The 22,445-nt window shown below is 40.7% G+C and overlaps 1 protein-coding gene across 9 annotated transcripts in view; it reads left to right on the top strand.

The window, feature by feature from the left end:
• Positions 1-3,819: 3,819 nt before the first annotated feature.
• ATXN2 (ataxin 2) overlaps positions 3,820-22,445 on the top strand; it is a 101,621-nt gene continuing 82,995 nt past the window's right edge. For 5 of the 9 annotated variants that reach the window (XM_061384801.1, XM_061384800.1, XM_061384795.1 and 2 more), the window contains exon 1: positions 3,820-4,331. In XM_061384801.1, coding sequence (XP_061240785.1) covers positions 4,120-4,331 — 212 coding nt within the window. In that variant the 5' untranslated portion in view covers positions 3,820-4,119. Of the gene's footprint in view, positions 4,332-5,023; positions 5,417-22,445 lie in introns of those variants that run through there. The other 4 variants (XM_061384799.1, XM_061384797.1, XM_061384796.1 and 1 more) reach the window with 2 other exon arrangements.

The following is a 22,445-nucleotide window of genomic DNA, read 5'->3' as shown; positions in this document are numbered from 1 at the left end:
TGAGAAATGTACTTTTTTTCTGGGGTGGTCATGTGTATTAGTTAGCTATTGCTGCATAACAAATTTCGAAAAACTTAGTGACTTAAACAACAAAAGAGTTAAAGGAGTCTGGTACAGTTTAACTGAGTGTCTCAAGCACAGGGTTTCTAACAATGTCTAATAAGGTAGACTGACCAGGGCTACAGTCATATCAAGGCTTGACTGGAGGATGATCCTCTTTCAAGCTCACTCACAAGGCTTGTTGGTGGTCATGAGGTTCTCCCTCTGGCTGGAGCCATCAGTTCCCTGCCATGTAGGCCTCTCCATAGGGCAGCTCACAACATGGCAGCTAGCCTTCTTCAAAGTAAGTGAAAGCAGGCAATCCAATACAAAAGCCACAGTTTTTGTAACCTAATCTTGGAACTGAAAAGCCATAATTTTTCTCCAACTTTTTGTTAGAAGGAAGCCACTAAATCTCCTTCATATTCAAGTGAAGGGGATTTTGCAGGGTCTGAACACCAGGAATACATGATCATAGGGGGTCACCTTAACAGCTGCCTGCCACACTATTTTATCTTTTTTTTTTGTTCCCCAAGATTAGTTCTCGGACCAGGGATCAAACACAAGTCCCCTGCAGTGGAAGCATGGAGTCCTTACCACTGGACCACCAGAGAAGTCCCACATACCATTTGTCTTAAGGTGCATTATCCTGGCATTTTCTTCTAAAGCTAAAGCCCTCTGACATCACAGTTGTTGTTAAATAACCATGTCTTCAGAGATCCAGAATTCAGACAAAGGGTTTGCGATAAGCGCTAGTCCTTCATTTTGGATGGTGAGCCTCCTTCCACAAAGAAAAAAAAGGAAATTGTGTAGAACAGAATCAACAATAGAGGTTCCCTTGGTTTCTATTTTAATATAAAAGCAGAAATTAAAAAAAATTTTTTTTTGGTCTAGTCTCATGGCTTTTAGGATCTCAGTTCCTTAGGAACTCAGTTCCCCGACTAGGAATTGAACCCAGGCCATGGCAGAGAAAGCCGGGAATTCTAACCATTAAGCTGCCAGGGAACTCCCAAGAAATCAAATTTTAATGATGAACTCTCAAACACTGCAGATGTGGATGTAAAATGGCATAGTCACTTTGGGGAAGAGTTTGACAGTTACCTTAAAAATATAATAAATCATCCAATATTCCATTACTAGGCATCTGCTCAAGAGAAGTAAAAACATATGTCCACATGAAGACATATGTTTACAAATGTTCATAGCAGCATTATTTATAATAGCCCCAAACTTGAAACAATCAAAATGTCCACCAACTGGTGAGTAGATACACAAAATGTGGTACAGTCATCCTTCAGTATCCTCAAGGGATTGGTTCCAGGAACCATATAGGTATCAAAACCCAAGCATGCTCAAGTCCCCTATATAAAATGGTGTGGTATTTGCATATAACCTATAATACAGACTTCTGATTTAAAGTATTTTAAATCACCTCTTGATTACTTATAATACCTAATACAATGTGAATGTTAAGGCAATAGTTGCCAGAGTTGGCCAATTCGAGTTTTGCTTTTTGGAACTTTCAGGAGTTAAAATTTTTTTTTTTCTGTTTGGAGGGGGGATTCTCTAGCAATCCAATGGTAAGGGCTTGGCTCTTTCACTGCCAGGGCCTGGTCAGGGAACTAAGATCCCACAAGCCACATGGCACAGCCAAAGAAACAAAACAAAACGTGTAAAAAAAAAATTTCTTTCAATCCATGGTTGGTTGAATCCAAGAATGCATGAATCCCGTGAATATGGAGGGCCAACTGTATATCCATATAATGGAATACAACTCAGTGATAATAAAGAATAAAAACCCTGACATGCTATGAACTGGATAAGCCTCAAAAACATTGTCAAGTGAAAGAAGGCAAAAAACACTTTCTGTAAAATTCCCTTTATATGAAACGTACACAGTAGATAAAGACAGAAAGTAGATTAGTGGCTGCTTGTGCTGAGAATAGGAACCAGGAGTACCCTGCACAAAGGACCCTTGGGAGACAGAAATGCTCCATAATTAACTGTGACGGTGGTATAACTGTGTAAATTACTGAGAATCACTGAATTGGTGAATTTCATAGTATGTAAATCACACTTCAATAAAACCATTAAAATATAGTTTCAATAATAATAGAAGAAAACCTGAGCTTTCTCAGCATAAATGAAATCAAGTTCAGCTACCTCAGCTTCAGGTCTTCTTATTCCGCTTTCTTTTTTGCTCCCACATGTCTGGAATTTGGTCCTAACATTGAATTTTAGGACCTTGGTCTCAGATATGGCTAACTGTCAAATCATTAAACCAGAGAAAGTTGACTGTATTTCAATTTCCCCTTCCCCCAAATCCGGCTTTTTTAGTCTGTTTCCTTTGGTTTAATTTTTAAAGGATTTTGCAACTGTTGGTTTAAAAGAATGCTCTTTCCTCTCTCAACCTCCTTTTTACCTCAGATGGAAGATAAAATTGATATCCCACTTTTCACATGTTTGTAGAATATGATAACCACTTTTGCCCCACCTACGAGATTAATTTCAATTTGGCTACTGGAAGTTCACAGTTTAATCATTTTCTAAATTTTTAAAAATATCTTTACCTTTATCTGACAATTCTGGAAGACTGAGGTAAACTTTTCTTGTTTCTTCCCTACCATTTCCTGAAGTAATTTCAGTTCTTAAAAAACTAAAAAACTTTTAGTCACTCTCCCCTAAAAGTTATCTGCTTCCAGTTTAATTGAAACACATTAAAAAACAAAAAGAAAGAAAGAAAAGGAACAGGGACTACTGTGCTGGCTACCAGGCTAAGTTAAAGTAAAACTTCTAAAGGGGCCAAGATCTAAAGTTCGCACATTCTTGTGAGGTCTGTTCTGTCTACACCGAAGGAGACCCCATTATCCATAGCTCTACCAATCATGTACAATTTCCTTTTGAGTCTCATGAATGAGGAAAAAGAAGTTCAAGTGAGGGAAACTGGGTTCAAATGAAGGTCAGATACCCAAGAGTTTTCTGGTTAGTGTTGCTGGGGTTGAAAAAGTGGGGAAAAGGTAACCAGATGTGGGTGGCCCCGGGAGGTTGTTCGATTCCAACCGTGTAGGTCTTGGCAAGGAAAGACAGGACGGCCTGTCTTTGACACCTGGCTGACACAGTGAGAGCCTACGGTGTGTGAGGTGCCGGGGATACAAAGAAAACTATGGCATGCTTGTGTTCAAGCTGATTTATATGTAGCAAGACAGTCTCGTCCTGAAGACACTCGCAGTCCATTTTCGAACTTGCATCAGGTGGGGCCAAACACGGATTTTCCTAGCAGTCTAAGAACGTTGAACGCTTGAGGGGGGCGGGGCAGAAAGGCTTCGCTCCGGTCCCCTACCCTAGGCCCGCCCTTCAGGCGAAGACAGACACGCCCTCTCCGAAGGGCAGACCCGCCTCGAGGAGGGCGGATCCGGGTAGGGCCGGCGGTCGGGGCCTCACCCGACCCCCGCGAACGCGACCCAGCGCGGCGCCCGCTCCTCACGTGTCCCTCCCGGCCCCGGGGCCGCCTCACGTTCTGCTTCCGTCCGACCCTTCCGACTTCCGGTAAAGAGTCCCCACTCCATACCTCCGCGCCCACCCGGCCTCGCCACGCGGCACCTCTGTGCCCGACCCCCGATGCGCCCGACGGCCGCAGCTCCTCGGGGCCCCGCGGCGGCTATCGAGCCTCGTCGCTTCGCTGCGGCCAGGTGGCCCGGGCGGCGCTCGCTCCCGCGGCCGGCGCGGCGGGGCGGCGGCGGCGGGGCTCCGGGACCGTATCCATCCGCCGCCCCTCCCCCGCCCGGCCCCGGCCCCCCTCCCTCCGGGCAGCGCTCTCCTCCCTCCTCCTCAGACTGTTTTGGTAGCAACGGCGGCGCGGCCCGGCCCGGCTCCCGGCGACTTCTCGGTTTCGGCGGGCCTCCCCGCCCGTTCGTCGTCCTCCTTCTCCCCCTCGCCGGCCCGGGCGCCCCCCCGGCCGCGCCAACCCGCGCCTCCCCGCTCGGCGCCCGCGCGTCCCCGCCGCGCTCCGGCGTCTCCTCGGCGCGCCCGGCTCCCGGCTGTCCCCGCCCGGCGTGCGGGCCGGTGTATGGGCCCCTCACCATGTCGCTGAAGCCTCAGCAGCAGCAGCAGCAGCAGCCGCAGCCGCAGCCCGCGGCCGCCAATGCCCGCAAGCCTGGCGGCGGCGGCGGCGGCCTTCTCACGTCGCCAGCCGCCGCGCCGTCCTCAGTCTCGTCGTCCTCGGCCGCGGCTTCTTCCTCCTCCTCCTCAGTGGCGGCGGCTAGCACAGGCGGCGGGCGGCCGGGCCTGGGCAGGTGGGTGTCGCGCCTCAGCCGCCTCGGCTCGGGGCCTGGACCAGCTCGAGCCTGAAGTCCCCTCCCCCGCGGCCCGCACCGCGGTCCCCGCCCCGTGACCGGCGGGACTGGGGGCCTGCAGTGGGGGTGGGGCTCCGGTCTAGAGCCGGGGGGGGGTCGGGTGAGGGGGTGTCGTGGGATCCCTCTGGGAATGGCGATGTCTAGGCTTTTGCAACATCCCCACCCCCTTCCGCCAAACGGTCAAGATGGAAGGACTGGGCAGCCTCCCCCTCTCCATTTAAGTGTTTGGGAGGGGTTCACAGGTCTCGGCGATTGTCAGCCCTTGATCACCTTCTTTAAGGTTCCTCCGCCCCCAAACGCGGGGACGCTTGGGCACAGCTCCCATCCCCTTTAAATGTTAACATGGAAGGGTCTTTAGGTTATCTGCCTAAACTTGCCAACTCCCCCGTTTGGGAATAACGATGGAGGGGGGGAAAGTTAGGGCAGCATCGTCCCCCCACCCCGGCCCCCCGCCTGTTAAAGGGGCAGCCGCGGGCTTATCTGAAATCATTAGGGTCTGTCCAGTCTTCTCACCCACCCGCTTCCCTGCCCAGGGAGAGATCGAAGGACCGGGTTGAGGTGAGTGGACAGGGACCCCCCTCCACCCACCCCTCCCCATTTAAGTCTAAGGCGGCGGCCGGGGGCTCCAGAGCTGCTCTGAAATTGTGGGGCTCAGTGCAGTCTCCCGCAGCGTCCCGCCCGCCCCCACCTAAGGAAGGGGTGGGGAATGTCCGGCCCCCTCCATGCCTCCCTCCTTCCCCCGCAAGGCCTCTCCGGCGCGGGTGGTGGCTGAGCCGCATTGCTGTTCGAGGCCGCGGAGAAGGCCCCTTTGAATAGTGGTGGGCGAGGGCTGGACTGGGGACTGAGGGGGTGGTGGTGGCGGCGGCGGCAGGGCGCGGGCACGCTGTGTATTTTTCCTCAACCCTTGCCCCAATTTATACATTTCAAGAGGAGAGGAATCGCAGCAGGAGATACGGTGGGGTTCCGGAAGGCAGAAATGCGGGTGTTTACTTGCTTGGTCTTACCCACTCCCCACCATGACCCAGGTTTGTGGTACAGACTGGGGGCTCAGCGTTGTCTCAGTGACGTGGGTCTGGCTCTGGAGTGGATGTGTGTGTGTATGTGGGGGGGTTGTCCGTATTTCACGAACTAAGAAAATGCTTAGTGTTCAAACGGAGTAGCAAATGTCAATAGACTCCATTCCATTGTGGCCAGTGTCCTTAACTTGGGGAGTGCCGCCAGAGCTCACCAAGGGCACGCAAGTCCGTTTCCCCTGTGCCCCATCCATGTTGCCGGCACTGCCATGCTTCCCTTAGGCCTAGGCGGGGTTGGCAGGCTCAGATAAGGGTCCTCCTTAGATCTCCTGCCTTTAGAAGGTGGGATAAGGGGATTTTTTCATGCAGAGTTTTCTTTTTGAAAAAAGGTTTTTAGCAGTCGATTTCCAAACAATTTTCATTTGTGGCAGAAGTTATCCATCAAGATGATTCGGAGCTGATTTTTTAAGGAATTCTGCCTCCATGCGGGGCAATCGGGAACATTGATTTACTTGCTTTCTACCCTACCCACCACCCTTCCTCCCAGGTTCTCCTTTGAAGCATCTACAGATGCTTCCTATCAAAACTAGTTCAAAAAAGTGGGGGAAAATGCTTATTTTCCCAGTTCTGTCCATGTAGGGTTCTGTAACTTCAGTTCCCCATTTTCCGTGTCATCCATAGGAAAAAAAAAAAAAGGAAAAAATTTAAACATAATTTTTATAAAAAAGGGTGCACTGTTTTTTCCTTCTTGGGTTCAGATAGGAGTCTGGGGATTTCCCTGGTGGTCCAGTGGTTAAGACTTAACCTTCCAATGCAGGGGGTGCAGGCTCCATCCCTGGTTGGGGAGCTAAGATCCCACATGACTTGGGGCCAAAAAAAACAAAACATAAAACAGAAGCAATGTTGTAACCAATTGAATAAAGACTTTAAAAATGATCCACATCAAGAATCTTAAAAAAAAAAAAAAGGAATCTGGCAGATGTATTCAATTTGTTCAAATAATTAAAAATTAAAACAGGATGCATATGCTTTCTTAGGCTTAAAAATTATAACAATTTGTTCAAGAGTGGCTTGAGTGATCAAAACTATTTGGAATGTTTTCCTACCACAGATCTTTTTTTGTTCTTGAGACTTTATAAACATTTAAGATTTAGTTTCTTGTTTTAAGTTCTTTTATTTGAGGCATGAATTATAGCCCTTATTTTTGTTGATAAATGTGTGACATTTCATTTAATGAGTTGAATTCATATAGTGTGAAATTTTGTTCTTTTGCATGTTTGATGTACTTGTAGAATTCCTTTCAAATTTGAATCACTGTTACTAATGTCTTTGTAAACTAAGTTACAAGTTATACTTGTGTGTATCAGCAGTTAAAATGTGTTTCTGGGACCAAAGGTGAATTAAAAAAAAATGCAGCCTTGGGTTTTTATGTTTAGAGACAATAAAATATTCTTGAATGTCTAGAAATTCACGTCTGCTTTAAATAGTACTACATTTCATCATATTTGACCTTTTTTCTGTTGTAAATAGTGGATTTTCATGGCTTTCAAAAATTCTCTTTGTCATATGTTTTAAAGGTGGCTGTTTTCTCTTAGAAAGTTTGATTATAATCTTACCTTAATCCAATTCTTATTTTTGCCACTTTGATTTTTATATAGTTTTAGTAATTGTGTATGTTATTTTGTATTGAGCTCTTTTCTTCTTTAACACCACATTATGAATTTTTTTAAATTTTTGCTTAACCATTCTGTTGTGGGGATTTGGTCTTCCACATTTTTTGCTATTGTAGATAGTGGTGCAGTAAGCATCTTTTTATTAACAGCTTTTTGCCTTGGTCTAATTATTTTCTTAGAGAAGGTTCCCAGGAGTGGTTTTACTGGGTCAAAGGGCTTCAAGTTTTTATGCTTGCTAGTGCCATAATTCTCTTCAGAAGACTTGTGTGTTAAAGAGGTGGCTCTTTTATAGAATGGTTTCTTTGTAGGTTGTTAAACTTTGGGGGATTTTCAAGGGAAAAAGTTGGATTTACTGTCAAGTGCATACACAATTTAGTGCTTTTGTTATCTGTTTATCTTGGAATTCAGTGTCTCTGAGGCTTAATAATGTATGTGAAAATGTCTTGAAAATTGTTAATACTCATGAGGACACTATTGTGCTGATGATTCTCATTAGAGGAATGACAGTCTTGAGGACCTTATTCTAAAACTTTCTCGTGTTTTGGTTAACCTTCCTTGTTCATCTCAAAATATTTTTTAATCAGCTGCTAGTTTATGATCGAAGTATTTTTGGGTAACTTTTTTTTTAAATTTTATAATACTTTTGGGAATTATCACTAGTTAAACCTTATCTTTTTCTGTTCCACATTCTCTTCCCCAGTTTTAAAAAAGAAATATGTGTGTGTGTATTTACATAGACATAGATAGGAGTTTGCAGTCCTATTACTGTATTCCAGACTCTAAATAAGGGGCTTCCTCGTTGGCTCAGTAGGTAAAGAATCTGCCTGCAATGTTAGGAGACACAGGAGACAGTGGGTTTGATCCCTGAGTTGGAAAGATCCCCTGAAGGAGGAAATGGCAACCCTCTTCAGTATTCTTGCCTGGGAAATCCCATGGACAGTAGAGTCTGGCGGGCTACAATCCATGGGGTCACAAAGAGTCGAACATGGCAGAACACTTGCACGTTATTAGAATTTCTTTGGGTACAGGATTAAGTGTGAGTGAAAATTTTTAGTAATTTTCAGTTTAGGACTTGCTTACTGCTTCTTTCTCTTAAGGCATTGTGATTTAGAAATTATGCTGCAGTTCATAGTAATTATTTATCATGTTTCCTTTTAAATATTGGTGAGATTTTCATGTCTTTAAATTTCTTATAGAAGAGCCTAAAGAAAACTGCATTCGTTCAATACATTCATTGAAAATCTGTGTACAATAGAGATGTAGGTACTTGAGATATTTATAAAAGAAAAGATAGCTCTCTCCTGTTGCTTACTTGTTGAGTCACTAAGTCCTGTCCAACTCTTGCGACCCCCATAGCCTGTAGCCAGACTCCTGTCCGTGGGATTTCCAAGGCTGGAAAACCGGAATGCGTTGCCATTTCCTTCTCCAGAGAGTGTTCCCCACCTAGGGATCATACCCTTGTCTCTTGATCTCCTGCATTGGTAGGCAGCTTCTTTACCACTGAGCCACCTAGGAAACCCTTTTACATTCTGATGTGGCATATTAAGGGAGTGTGATATGGAGTGTGGGGGAAAAGAATGGGTTGCAATTTTAAATGGATCGGGGAGGCCTTGTTGAAGAGATAACGTTTGAACAAAGTTTTGAAGGTGTGGTAGTTAGCCATTTGCTTTTAATCAAGATTAACTAATCATATGGCCTCAATTGTAGTTTATAAGGTTTAAACTGCATCATCCTTTGCTAATTCATTCTTTTATGTGGATATTGATGGTAGTCAAATTTGAAATTAATCTAGAGGTAATATAGATGGCTGTTAAATGAGTTACATTTTTGTTTTTTAGTTGGCTTTTTAATTTTACCTTATCAGTTTAATTTTCATTTTAAATATCTAGAGAAAAATACACTTAAAATTTTTTTTATTGGTTAGATAGTATCACTGACTCTATATGAATTTGAGCAAACTCCAGGAGATAGTAGAGGACAGAGGAGCCTGGTAGGCTGCAGTCCATGGGGTAGCTAAGAGTGGGACATGATTGAGCGACTGAACAATAGCAAGTTGATTTACAGTGTTGTGTTAGTTTCAGGTGTACAAATACACTTTTTAAGGTTTGGCAAAAACCTACAACAAATGGGTTATCTTTGACAAAGGTAAAAGTAAGACTATAGTTGCTTATACATTTTGCATTCTGAAAAGGCAACACAGTGCATGCTATCGGTCACCGTGCTTCTCTTTTGGTTAAATGTAAATTTGTATTTTCTCTGTTTCTCTAATTAGAGAGACAATTATACTTTTACACAGGGGATGTTAACTCATATCATAGCTATTTAATAGACATATGTTTCAACTTAAGGCAGTTTTTTTCCCTAAGTCGTTACAGCTGTGTTAGCACTTATTTTCATCATTGCAGAGTGTGCTTTTATACCTTGAGAAGGATTTTTAAGCTTTTATAAAATTTTTTCCCCTAGAATTGTAATTTTCTATTTTGATGAGATAGTAATGGTATTTTGATATCATATTAAAGGTTTAAGCCTAAAGAAAACCCTATCTTTGTAGCTATTTTAAATGATTGTGACTTTGATGGAGATACAGTTTATTAACAGGTTTACCTGCTACTGTATCTTTTTAATTGAAAGTACTTGCCTTTTTTGTTGTTTTTTAAAATATATCTGGGTCATCTATGACTGTTAACCATACCATTTTAAGAGGTCCATACAGTGATCTTTTTAAGGAAGACTGTCATAAAGAGCAGATTGCGCTTTCCTCTTGAAGTCTTTTTGCCTCCTAAGATGTTAGACTTCAAAAATAAGGATATATTCATCAGAAAATTTACTCATCAGTGAACGTGAAGCTTTTGAAAGGTTGTAGCACCTAAGTCTAGAATTTGTAATGTAGACATTTTTGATACCATAACCTTTGCTGACATTATTGATGATTAGAAATAGATTGAGCTGTGTCTTTTTTTTTTTTTTATGTATCTTTAAAGAAGAATTTTCTACTAAAAAATTTTCTTAGATATATATTGGCCGCGTGCACACACACACACACTCACTCACTCACTCACTCACTCTGCTTTGGGGCATACAGACGTATAGAATGTGGTCCGCACTGCTTAGAATAGAGATGAGAGATGTACTTAACATTGTCCAAATCAGATTCTTTCTTGAAATTGAGAAAGTCCTTGTGTATTTCCTCGTTTGTATTTGAAAGTTCTATTGTTTATAACTTGAAAAACTGTGTTTTAAAAAAAGTGCATTTAAACACTTAATTGTAGAAGAGTGCAGAGAATTTTTTTTTTAAAGTCCAAATTCATTTATTTAGCATTTAAAAAAATTTTAAACACTATTTATTTATTTAGTTGGCTGTGCCAGGTCTTAGTTGCAATATATGGGATCTAGTTCTTTGACCAGAGATTGAACCCAGGCCCCCTGCATTGCAAGCATGGAGTCTTAGCCACTGGACCCCCGGGAATTCCCCTGAATTCTTTAAATTAAAATCTCTCACAATCTTTTCTTTGAGATAACTACTGTTAGAAATTTGGTGTATGTCTTTTCAGACTTTGTGAAAACTGTTTTGGATTCAAGAGTATATATTGTCTTTCAAAATATTTTTTTCCCTAAAACAAGATTTTAGAGCATAACAAAATAACAGAAACTCTTGTCTTAGAAGGGAAGAAATTTTAACTTTTGAGAGGTTAGGGCACTTGCCCAGCGCAACCTATTTGTAGAATTTTTTTATATCTCCCTCACTTTCAATAAGTGCAGACAGAGACATAAACAAGATCATGCTGTATAGTTAAAAGAAAACATAGCCACAGTCAGTTTTTGCCTCTCAGGATATCTTTTGTAACCTTGATCTTGGCTCAATGAAATAGAAGGTCTGTTTGCTCATCTTTTTAAGAAAATACGTGATTCTGTATATACGTGGTGTAAAATCTGCTTAAATATTAAATCCTTTGTTTTGTTATTTTTAGTAGTATAGTATTGTTACAAATCTGGGTTGTTGATGAAAATTTACCACAACTATTAATCTTAGGCTTTATTTGCTTAAAATTATTTGCAGTTGTATTCATGTGAAAATTTGAAATTCCTTTTAATTTAAAATAATTCTTACGTAGCTTGCTTATACTTTAAGCCTTGAAGTTGAGTCAAGTGGCTATAAAATATCAGTTTCATGCCATGATTAGTAGCTAGCAGCATTTAGGGAACTGGATAAAATGGCATGCTATAATGGACTCTTTGTAATTCTCATCAGTTTTGTGGTGCATGGCTTATTTTTACTGAGTTTCAGAACTTCAGAATGTTGTCCTCTTGAAAGTGTTACCTTGAGACACTATCTACCAGTGTTGTCAATGTCAAATATTTTTGATTGCCACTTTGTTCGTAATGCCTTTTATAAGTCGTATGTTAAAAAATATTCTTACAGGTAATCTTTGTAAGTAATCTAGAGTAATCCTGATTATAGTCTTAGTTTTTAAAAAATAAGTCTTGTTTTGAATCAAATTGTACATTCTTCTTTTGGAGCTCATAAACATTTTTTGTGGACCTTGGGTAGTTAACTATTTTCATTCCGAAACACACTTGAAAATAAGGTAGAGAAAAGACTTAAGGTCTTTATGTTGAACCTTGTGCCGATTACAGAAAGGGGACTGCTTCAGGGCATCTTCTCACTTCATACATGCTTCTGCTTTGCTTGTTCTTTTTATATGTATATTTACATGTGTGTAAATGATTTTGTTTATTTTTGGCTGTGCTGGGTCTTCATTGCTACACACGGGCTTTCTCTAGTTGTGGCCAGCGGGGGCTGCTCACTAGTTACTGTGCAAGGGCTTATCATTGCAGTGGCTTCTGCAGAACACTGGCTGTAGAGCTCTCAGGCTCAGGAGTTGTGGCACGTGGGTTTATATGTCCTGCAGTGTGTGGAACCTTCCAGACTAGGAGTTGAACCTGTTTCCCCTGCATTGGCAGGTGGATTCTTAACCACTGGCCCATTAGCCAAGTCCTTTAGCTTGCTTTTTTGATTTACAGATTGCCAGCAAGTAGAATGTTTTAGGGCAAACATTGGTAGCAGTGAGAAGTAATAATAGTATGATAGGAAGTTAAGAGATGGGAAAATAATAAAAAACAGACACAAGACCTCAAAAGTTTATCATCATGGGTGTTTTGACTATAAATTGGTAACTCCATGCTTTTGTACACCCCAGAGGCATTACTATTTTATGGTATAATGTAGTTAATTGATGTGCTCCTAATGGTGACTCATAAGACAAGGTTAAATTGTTTTTTCATCTTTCAAAGGAGTATTTCAAACTGTGGGTGATGAACACTTAGTAAGTTGTAAGATCACTTTAGTGGATTATGACAGGCCTTTTAGAAACATTTTGAAAAAGTGCAATGCCCTGTAGTATTTTATTCTAAGGGTGAGGATTGTTTTAAGGAATTTGTTTCAATTACTGTATATATACTCTTACAATTTAAACTAATTTTTCACTGGTGTAGTCAAAGTCACTGATTTAGAGGCACCGAGATACAGTAAAAGGATTGAGAAAGTGTTTTGCAGTAATATCTACACTAAAGTTGCCAGATTTAGCAAATAAAAATACCCAGTTAAACTTGCATTTTTATTTTTAAAAAAACAGTTGATTTACAATGTTGTGTTAGTTTGAGGTGTATAGCAAAGTGATTCAGGCATGTGTATTCTTTTTCAGATTTGTTTCCCTCATAGATTATTACAGAATATTGAGAATAGTCCTCTGTGCTGTACAGTAGGCCCTTGTTGGTTATCCAGTTTATATATAGCTGTGTGTGTGTGTCAGTCCCAAACTTCTAATTTATACCCCCCCAACTGGAATTTCTGATAAACAACCACTAATTTTTTGGTATAAATAGGTCCCAAATTGCATGGAACAAAATTATTTATTATCTGAAATCCAAATTTAACTGCGTATCTTTTATCTGATAATCCTAATCTGGACTAGAATTGGAGTTCATCCCCTCGTGACTAAAATTTAAGTTCTGAGGACCACAACTTCATTTTGTTCACGATTGTGTAGTAGTCTTCTGAACCATGCTTGACACTTAAGTGGTCAGATGGTTGAGTGAACAAATGGGCAAGTTACTCTCAGGCTCAGTTTCTGTACTTATTAAAGCGGGAAAGAATACCTTCCTTAGAAAGTGAGATTCTGCATTTTTATTACATTAATATATTGACATATATTAAGCTGTCAATATTTTATGCTTTTTGGGTCACTCCCATGCATTTGTGGGATCTTACTTCTGCGACCAGGAGTCAAACCTGGGTCCTTGGCAGTGAAAGCATAAAGCCCTAACCATTAATAAGCCAGGTAATTCCCTCAGTATTTTAGAATTACACAGATTTGGAGTTGGAAGTGACTCTGGTGAGTTTTTAGTTTTCATTTTCTTTACTGTTGAAGAAATTAAGGCCACAGACATTATTTGCGAATATTCTCTCATCATTGGCTGCATAACTGACTTTAGAATCTTGTTCCCTCTTCTTTGTATTAATAATATGTTTCTTCAGAATTGTTTTCAAAATTTGATACTAATTTAGTATTCTAAGGAGAAATCTACCTATCTAGAAAAAGTTTCTCTATGTGTTCCAATTAGACTTTGCTATTTTTTGTTTTCTGACACATATAAGTGGCAAAGTGTCTCTTTAGTCCTTTTAACTTAGGAACTGGAATCCAAAGTGAAGTTCCTCTGTTTCTACCGGGCATGCTTTTCCTTTCTTGATCCTTAATCTGGCTGGCAAATAGGTTTCACTTTGTCTGTTAATTGTGATTGATAGGTGTATTGTTTGGAGGATTCTGAGATTTCATTTGGCTTTAGAGAAGAGATGTAGATAGAGAAAGGGGGTGGATTGAGTCTTTTTATCATGGTCACCAGAGGGTATTTGCTGACTGTAGCTTAGTAAACTTCCTGATTGGTTACTTCATGGCCAGATACTTCGCGCATACTCCATAGCCATGAGAATCTTTGTCACCACCTCAAAAAAAAAAAAAACAACTCTCCTGAACATCTTCAATTGTGTACTGTTTCTGTTCAGAAACTTTTAGTGGCTGTCATTTCTAGCTGAATCAAATCCAGACTATTAATGAATAGTCTGTTAGTCAAGTCCCTCCACAGATTGTGGATACTGTATTCTCTAGAATAAATCAAGTTGTGTCAGTCTAGTTATCTTGTCCTCCTAAGCATAGGTTTTTGAAGTCTTAGCCCAGATTCTCTCTTGCATGGTGTTTCACCATATTTGCCCTAGGAAAATGGGATTCTTCCTGTGCCCCTGTAGCTTTTGACAAGTTTTGTTCCTGTGGTATTCAGTGTATGGTGGGTGTTTTGTTTTGTTTTAATATTTATTTACTTATTTATTTGGCTGCATCAAGTCTTAGTTGTGACACTTGTGCTCCAGAGTGTGTGGGCTCAGTATTTGTGGCTCGAAGGCTTCATAATGTTCCATGGCATTATGTTCCCCTACCAGGCATGAAACCCATGACCCTTGAATTTCAAGGCAGATTCTTAACCACTGGACCACCAGGGACATACCATATACAGTGCCTTGTATTTAAGTGCAGCAGCTCCTCCACTTGGCAGGCTTTCTCCTTAGGATGATCTCTGAAATAGAAGCACAGCTACACCACAGAACAAAAGTGGGTTCATCCCACCAATAGAGGGCCTTTTTTGTTTTTTCCATTTTGGGGAGGGGAGTGGGTTTATCGTCATTTTGTAGTCAGTGACCCTTGTCATTTTAAACTTCTCTGTGTTTATTGTGTTTGAGCTTAGTTTGTTGTTGTTAAAGTTGTCATTTTCAGAGAGAGCAGCAGCAGTGAGGATTGATAGCTCCAGTCAGAAGAAAGCACTTAATTATGGTAGAAATGAGAGATTTTAAAAAATAAGTAGTAGGAAATGATAGCTTGGGATGAGACAAATTATTCTGAAGGACAGAGAGCAGAAAGTACCATGCTTATTGAGTCAGTAATAATCAGCTAAAGTTAAAGAGAATTAGTGGATGAAATGGAAAAACTTGGAAGTTTGCAGGTAGTAGTGTTAATTTGGGAGAAGGCTAAAGTAGTTAAAATGCTATTGCTGAAATTTTTGTAGACCTACAAACAGTGCTACAGGTTCACAGTTCATTGAATAAAGAGTCTAAGGCATCTCCAGTGATAACAGAAAAGATTATTAAGTGATTGTCTTTTGGGAAAAGATGCCAAATAGAATGTTCATATATTGGGTCTTTAAGTGTTTAAACTTTCTCCTGTCCATTTTGGACTTAGGATCACAGGGATAAACAGAAGAACTTTTTAAAATTTCTTTGCTCAGTGTGCTGTGGTTTAGCTTAAATTGCTTGACAGTTATTGTAGTAAATTGTATTTTAATTAGACATACTGAAATATAATTCACAAAAAATAAAGTTCACCCTTTTTAGTGTGGAGAGGAAAATGGCAACCCACTCCAGTATTCTTGCCTGGAGAATCCCATGGATGGAGGAGCCTGGTGGGCTCCCTTTCATGGGGCCACAAAGAGTCGGACATGACTGACTGACTAACACTTTTTAGTGTACAGTTCTAGAGTTTTGAAAAATATAGTCATAAAACTACCACCACAATCATAGTATCATCCCATAAAGTTTTCCTTCTTTTCAGTCAGTCCCCTCCCTCCAAACCTGGCAATCACTGATATATTTCCTACCATTTTGAAAGTGAAAGTCATTCAGTTGTGTCCAACTCTTTACGACCCCATGGACTATACAGTCCATGGAATTCTCCAGGCCAGAAGACTGGAGTGTCTTTCTCTTCTCCAGGGGATCTTTCCAACCCAGGGATCGAGCCCAGGTCTCCCGCATTGCAGGTGGATTCTTTACCAGCTGAACCACAAAGTTTCGTCTTTATACAACCTTTTGTGATTGCCTTCTCTCACTTAACAAAATACTTTGAGATTCATGTTAACTGCATGTAACAGTTTCTTCCTTTTTCTTGTTGAGTAGTGTTCTGTTGTGTGCAAGTACAATGGTTGTTTATCAAATGATAGACTTTTAAATTGTTAGCAGTTTTTGGCTATTATGAATAAAGCTGCTGTGAATATTTATGTACAGGTTTTGTGTGGTCATAACAATTTTATTTCTCTTGATTAAATACATAGAAAAGGAATTGCTAAGTTGTATGGCAAATGTTTATTTATTTTTAAAAGTAATTGCAAAACTTCTAAAGTAACTGATTTTTTTTTTTCGTTTGTAAAGTTCATTTTTGGCTGTGCTGGGTCTTTGTTGCTGCACGTATGTTTTCTTTAGTTGCAGCAAGTGGGGCTATTCTCTAGTTACAGTGCATGGGCTTCTCACTGCAGTGACTTCTTGTTGCAGAGCACGCGCTCTAGAGCATGGGCTCAGTAGTTGTGGCGCACGGGCTTAGTTGCCCATGGCATGTGGCATTTTTCTGGACCAGGGATTGAACCAGTGTCCCTTTTATTGGCAGGTGAATTCTTAACCACTGGACCAACAGGATAGTCCCAGTAACTGATTTCTAACTTCTCTAATTTCTTGGCAACGCTTGGTATTGTTGTTCAGTTGCTAAGTCGTGTCTGGCTGTTTGTGACTCCATGGACTATAGTGCGCCAGGCTCCTGAGTCCATGGAATTTCCCAGGCAAGAATACGGAAGGGGGTTGCCATTTCCTTCTCCAGAGGATCTTCCTGATCAAGGGATCGAACCCAAGTCTCCTGCATTGGCAGGCAGATTCTTTACTACTAAGTCACCAGGGAAGCCCAACACTTGTTACGGTAGTTTTTAATTTCAGTTATTCTGGTGGCTATGTAGTGATATTTCATTGTGGTTTGACTCCATTTCCTTATGCCTAATGATATTGAACATCTTTTCATGTGCCATTTGTTTATCTTTGGTGACAAGAAACTATTTGGGATCTAACTTCTTTGAGAGTAAAGGAACTTCTGTATTTGCATTGTCTGCCTTGTAGATTTAGAGCATCTTGAGGACAGGGACAAGTGCTTTGCACTACTTTGTATACCTAGTAAGTGGTAGATTATTTATTGACTCTATGAACATTGGTTTCATTATTAAGCAGATGAATTTACCCTACCAAGGAAAAGTTGTCACCTCCAATGGAACATGGCATTTATTTTATAGGCAAACCATAGTTAAACTTTTTGAGTACCTCGTGTTTGCTTGGTTTTGGGGAATACAGTGGTGAATAAGCCAGAGGCGGTCTCTCCCTTCCTGGAGCTTATATACTATTATTAAGGGAAACAGGGCAGAAAGTTCAAACCTTTGATTCCCCACAATATGTTTGAGTTGCTAATGCTTACTTAATGTGCTTCTGTCTTATAAAGTATTGGAAGGAAGTCTTTTAGATGAAGAGAAAAAAGGCTTATTGCTTTTTCAGAAGATCGACCCTCTTACTCGCATTCTGGTATGTTGCTAAGGGTCTTATTCCTTTTAATGCTTTTGGGATAGCCACTGATGAGTAACAGAAATCACTATGTTTGAGAAGTCTCCTGGTCTAAGCTTGTGAAAGCCGACTAGGGTCATAATTGAAAGGGAGAGGAAAATGAGCTTCCTGTTTTGCTGGGACATATACCTACCTTTTACATATATATATATATATATATAAAATATATGCACTTTTTTTTCTCATTTGATTATCACACAGTCCTGTTAGATAATCTGTTGGGCCTTCCCATTTTACCTGTGAGGAAGCTAAGGCCCAGAGAAGCTAAGTGACCTGTTTTAACTTTGCTAGAAAGTGGCAGAGATGCAGTGACTTACTATTTTTTTTTTTAGGATCTCTGAAAAAGTATATGCAAGTGAGAATAGGAGAAAACTGGTGATGAATTTAAGGAATGTTACAATTAGTTTCTTATTTTAACTGACCAGGAATTGAGTCACTAGCTTCACTGAGTGAAGGAATGTACGTAAACCACCTCCTTGGGATGAAAAGTGGAAAAGAAAATGACGAATTTACATTTGTGACAGATAAGGAATTTAGTTATTCATAATCTGTAAATGTTACATAGGAAGTCTATATATTTTTAACTCAATCTAAAAGGTTAGAGAATAAATGAGAATTCCTATTTATTATAACACTTTTTTCCCTCTGTAAAACGTGTTAGAAAAAACCAGCATTTGTGAGCCAAATGGAAGCCATTTTTCTGAAGGAAAAAGTCTATAGATATGTATATATGATGTGAAAACAGTTTGTGGAGCGCTTTCTATTTATATAATGATAGTTACCATTTATTTCATGCCTATTAGGTTTCAGGAATCATGCCAAGTGCATTACTTATATATCCTTTAATCCTTAGAACAGCCCAGCCTGTCATGTTGGTAGTGCCATATCCACTTTACAGATGAGGAAATGGTGGTTCAGACAAATTAAGGAACTTGTCCAGGGTCAAGGGCTAGGAAGTGATAAAGCTGAGATTCTAACCCTGTAAGACTTCAGAGTTTTGCTTTTAATAACTGTGCCCCACTGCTTCTAGTTTAGCTCTATGACAAAACAAAAGCAGATAAAAATCAATGAAGAAAGCAATTTAGTCATTATTAGCCATAAAATGGCTTCAATTAACCATGCCTTAGTCCTGGCAGTTCTCTTGATAAATGGATCTGATAAGCTCAAGATTTTTATTTTAAAATTTGAAAGCAGTGTTATAAATGGTGGTGCTTTCTGCATCTGCCTATTTTGTAATTGATAGTTGTTATCCATAATTAATTTGAACTCAGTAGTACCGTACTATGTTGTGGGTTAAGAAGGCATTTTTGACTTGATCTAAGAATTCCAACACCACTTACGTTTCTGTAGGAGAATTAGTGCTAGAACCAACTTCTCCACTCTGTCTTAGTCAAACTGGAGACTGCATAGCCCTGGGGCTAGAAGGATACACTGAGTGAAGCTTCAGCAGCACATATTAGTCCTTCAAAAAGAAGGGATTGAATAGTTGAAGAAATGATTCCTCTGTTCCGTGGCTTTTAGAGAAGTTTCTGGCTATGGTGCAGTTATCTGTGGGCCAGATAATCATTTTAGCTATCATATATTTTATTCATATTATAGCACATTAATTTTTCACACCTGTTTAACCTAGCCTTCCTTTTGCTATTAGATTTAAACTCTATTTTTGTTGGGCCAACTATCTGTTCAAAAATCATCTTATTCCCAAGCCTGAGGTCCTCTTCACTCTCAATCCTTGCCATAATCTAAACCAGGGGTTGGCAGATCTTCTGTAAAAAGGCAAATAATAAATATTTTGGGCCTACAGGCCTCATGGAGAAGGCAGTGGTACCCCACTCCAGTACTCTTGCCTGGAAAATCCCATGGACGGAGGAGCCTGGTGGGCTGCAGTCCAGGGGGTCACTAAGAGTTGGACACTACTGGGCGACTTCACTTTCACTTTTCACTTTCATGCATTGGGGAAGGAAATGGCAGCCCACTCCGGTGTTCTTGCCTGGAGAATCCCAGGGATAGGGGAGCCTGGTGGGCTGCCGTCTATGGGGTCACACAGAGTCGGACACGGCTGAAGTGACTTAGCAGCAGCAGCAGCATAGAATCACTGGGCACAAAGATAAAGAAAGATACAGGCCTCATACTATCTTTTTTGCTTCTTCTTCTTCTTTTTTTTTTTTTTTTTACCTTTTTAAATGTAAAAATCATTCTTAGCTCTGGGCCATGTAAAAACAGGCCACAGAACCATGGACATTTGCCAGTCCCATTTTATCTTTCTGTCATGTTTTTCATTAACTCTTCAGAACATGACCTCCATTTAAATCAGCATGGTCTCCTTTTCTCATCGCCTCTGCAGGTATCAAGCTCAGCCTCTACTCCCTGCCTGCTCTTCTATCAGTATTCTCCTTTTCCACATTCTTATACTTAGCCTCTAAGATCTGGTTCACATGTTCCATGAAACTAATTCTCATTTATTTTATCAACTCCTGCAGAACTTAGCTTGTCCTAAATATATTAGCTTTCTTATTTGAAAACATGTTCCATGTTTTACCATAGTAGCTTGCTATATATAAACTATAAGAATGAAAAGAATCACATTTCTCCTCAGGTTTTGTGGTAAATGCCTAAAGTAACACTGTTTCTTTTCACAAGTCAGTGTTCCTACTCCTCCTCCAAATCTGAATTTTAGAATTGGAAGCTTGCATTTGAGATCATGACTCATCCTCTTTATTTTACACAGGAGCAAGAACTTTAAATGGCTTGTCCAGAGTTGCACACTATTTATTTAGCACCCTGCAGGTTATTTCACTTCTGCTTGAGTTTCTTCCTCTATGAAATGGAAGTGATGAGGATTAAATGAATTACATGTGAAAAATACTTAAATCAGTGCCTGGCATGTGGTAAGTGCTTAGTAACTTTCAGCTGTTATTATTAGTGTGTTTGGAAATAAGTAAAAACGACTTGAGCAAGTAAGCTACTTGTTAATGGGTTTAGGGTAATACTAATAATATAATAGTAGACACAGTTTAACATTTCATTGAGTTGGTATGCATACTATTGATTACGTCACTAAAAGTTTGAAGCTATCAAGACTGGAATAGTTAAACAATGAATGAGCAGCTCTGCTTCCAGGTTACGCAGTGAGTGTAGTTGGGAATGGCTGGCATGTAGGGAGTGTAAACTGGTAGTACTGAGAAGCAAGTGAATGACTGCTTTGGGTGTTCAGTTCAGTTCAGTCACTCAGTCATGTCCGACTCTTTGTGACTCCGTGGACTGCAGCATGCCAGGCCTCCCTGTCCATCACCAGCTCCTGGAGCTTACTCAAACTCATGTCCATCGAGTCGGTGATGCCATCCAACCATCTCATCCTGTCGTCCCCTTCTCCTTCCGCCTTCAATCCCTCCCAGCATCAGAGTCTTTTCCAGTGAGTCAGTTCTTCGCATCAGGTGGCCAAAGTATTGGGAATTTCAGCTTCAGCATCAGTCCTTCCAGTGAACATTCAGGACTGATTTCCTTTAGGATGGACTGGTTGTATCTCCTTGCTGTCCAAGGGACTCTCAAGAGTCTTCTCCAACACCACAGTTCAAAAGCATCATTTCTTTGGCGCTCATCTTTCTTTATAGTCCAACTCTTACATCCGTACATGACTACTGGGTGAGTAGTGAAGAAAAAAACTTTAAAAAGCAGTGAGGGTTGAGATGGATCTTGAGGAATGATAAGCAGTTTCCAGTGAGGCCGTGGAAGAGAAGAGGACGTTCTAGGCAGGGAAAAGTTTGTGCCAAAGTACACAGATGCTTATAAACATGATTGTTGGCTGAAAATTTTGGTTCACAGTGTGGAAGAATTGGAGGAGATTAAGTATTAAAGCATGGAGACAGACTTGAAACTTTGTAGTCAGAGAAGAAATGAAGTGAGCTTGAAATAAGTGCTAATTAGAATTTTTTTAATGAGAATTTTTTAAAAGAAAATTTCAACATATATAAAAGGAACAATTTAAGACCCTACAGTTATCAGTGAATGGCTCATCTTGTTTCCCATTACTCCCCTCCCCGTTAGCACTTGTCTTTTGAAGGGGATTAAAGTTGTTCTGAGGCCCCAGGAAATATAAATGACTAATGGGTAAAACCACTGGGGAGAGACTTGAGTTCAGTATAAGGAAGCACTCCTGGTATACGTCAGAGGGAATGGATGCTTTGGAAAGTAGGTAACACCTACTCCTGGAGAAGCTCAAAGAAAGGACTGCATTGTCCAGTATGGCAGCCACTATCTACATATGGCTATTAACATTAAAGTTCTTTAGTGTGGCCTGCATTTTAAATTTAATTAATTTTCGGCCATACCAGACAGCATGCAGGATCTTAGTTCCCCAACCAGGGATCAAACTCGTGCTCCCTGCAGTGGAAGTGCTGTGCAGAGTCTCAACCACTGGACTGCCAGTGTTATGTCCTGCTATTTATATTTAGAATTAAGTTAATTAAAATGTAAGAAAAATCAGCTTCTCAGTCACGCTAGCCATATTTCAAGTGCTCAGCTGCCACATGTGCCTAGTGGCTACTGTATTGGGCAGCATAGATACAGAAGTTTTTAAAAAATTCATTATAGAAAGTTCTATTGGACAACACTAAACTTGAACCCCCAGGATTCCATTTTATCCAAAGTACGTGTAACTTTTGGTGTATCTAGGCCATAGGTGTATCTAATTGTGCATGGCTTTGTGGCCAAGCCTTCCTCTGAGTAAAACTAATATGAGGGAGATAATTGTGTTCACTTCAGTTCCTCAGTTGTGTCCGACTCTTTGTGACCCCATGAACCGCAGCATGCCAGGTCTCCCTGTCCATCACCAACTCCCAGAGTCCACCCAAACCCACGTCCATTGTGTTGGTGATGCCATCCAACCATCTCATCCTCTGTCATC

The sequence above is a fragment of the Bos javanicus genome, chromosome 17 (assembly GCF_032452875.1).
Source record: "Bos javanicus breed banteng chromosome 17, ARS-OSU_banteng_1.0, whole genome shotgun sequence".
NCBI lineage: Eukaryota > Metazoa > Chordata > Mammalia > Artiodactyla > Bovidae > Bos > Bos javanicus.
The sequence above is the reverse complement of the archived record's forward strand: the minus strand, read 5'-3'. Positions and strand labels throughout refer to the sequence as shown.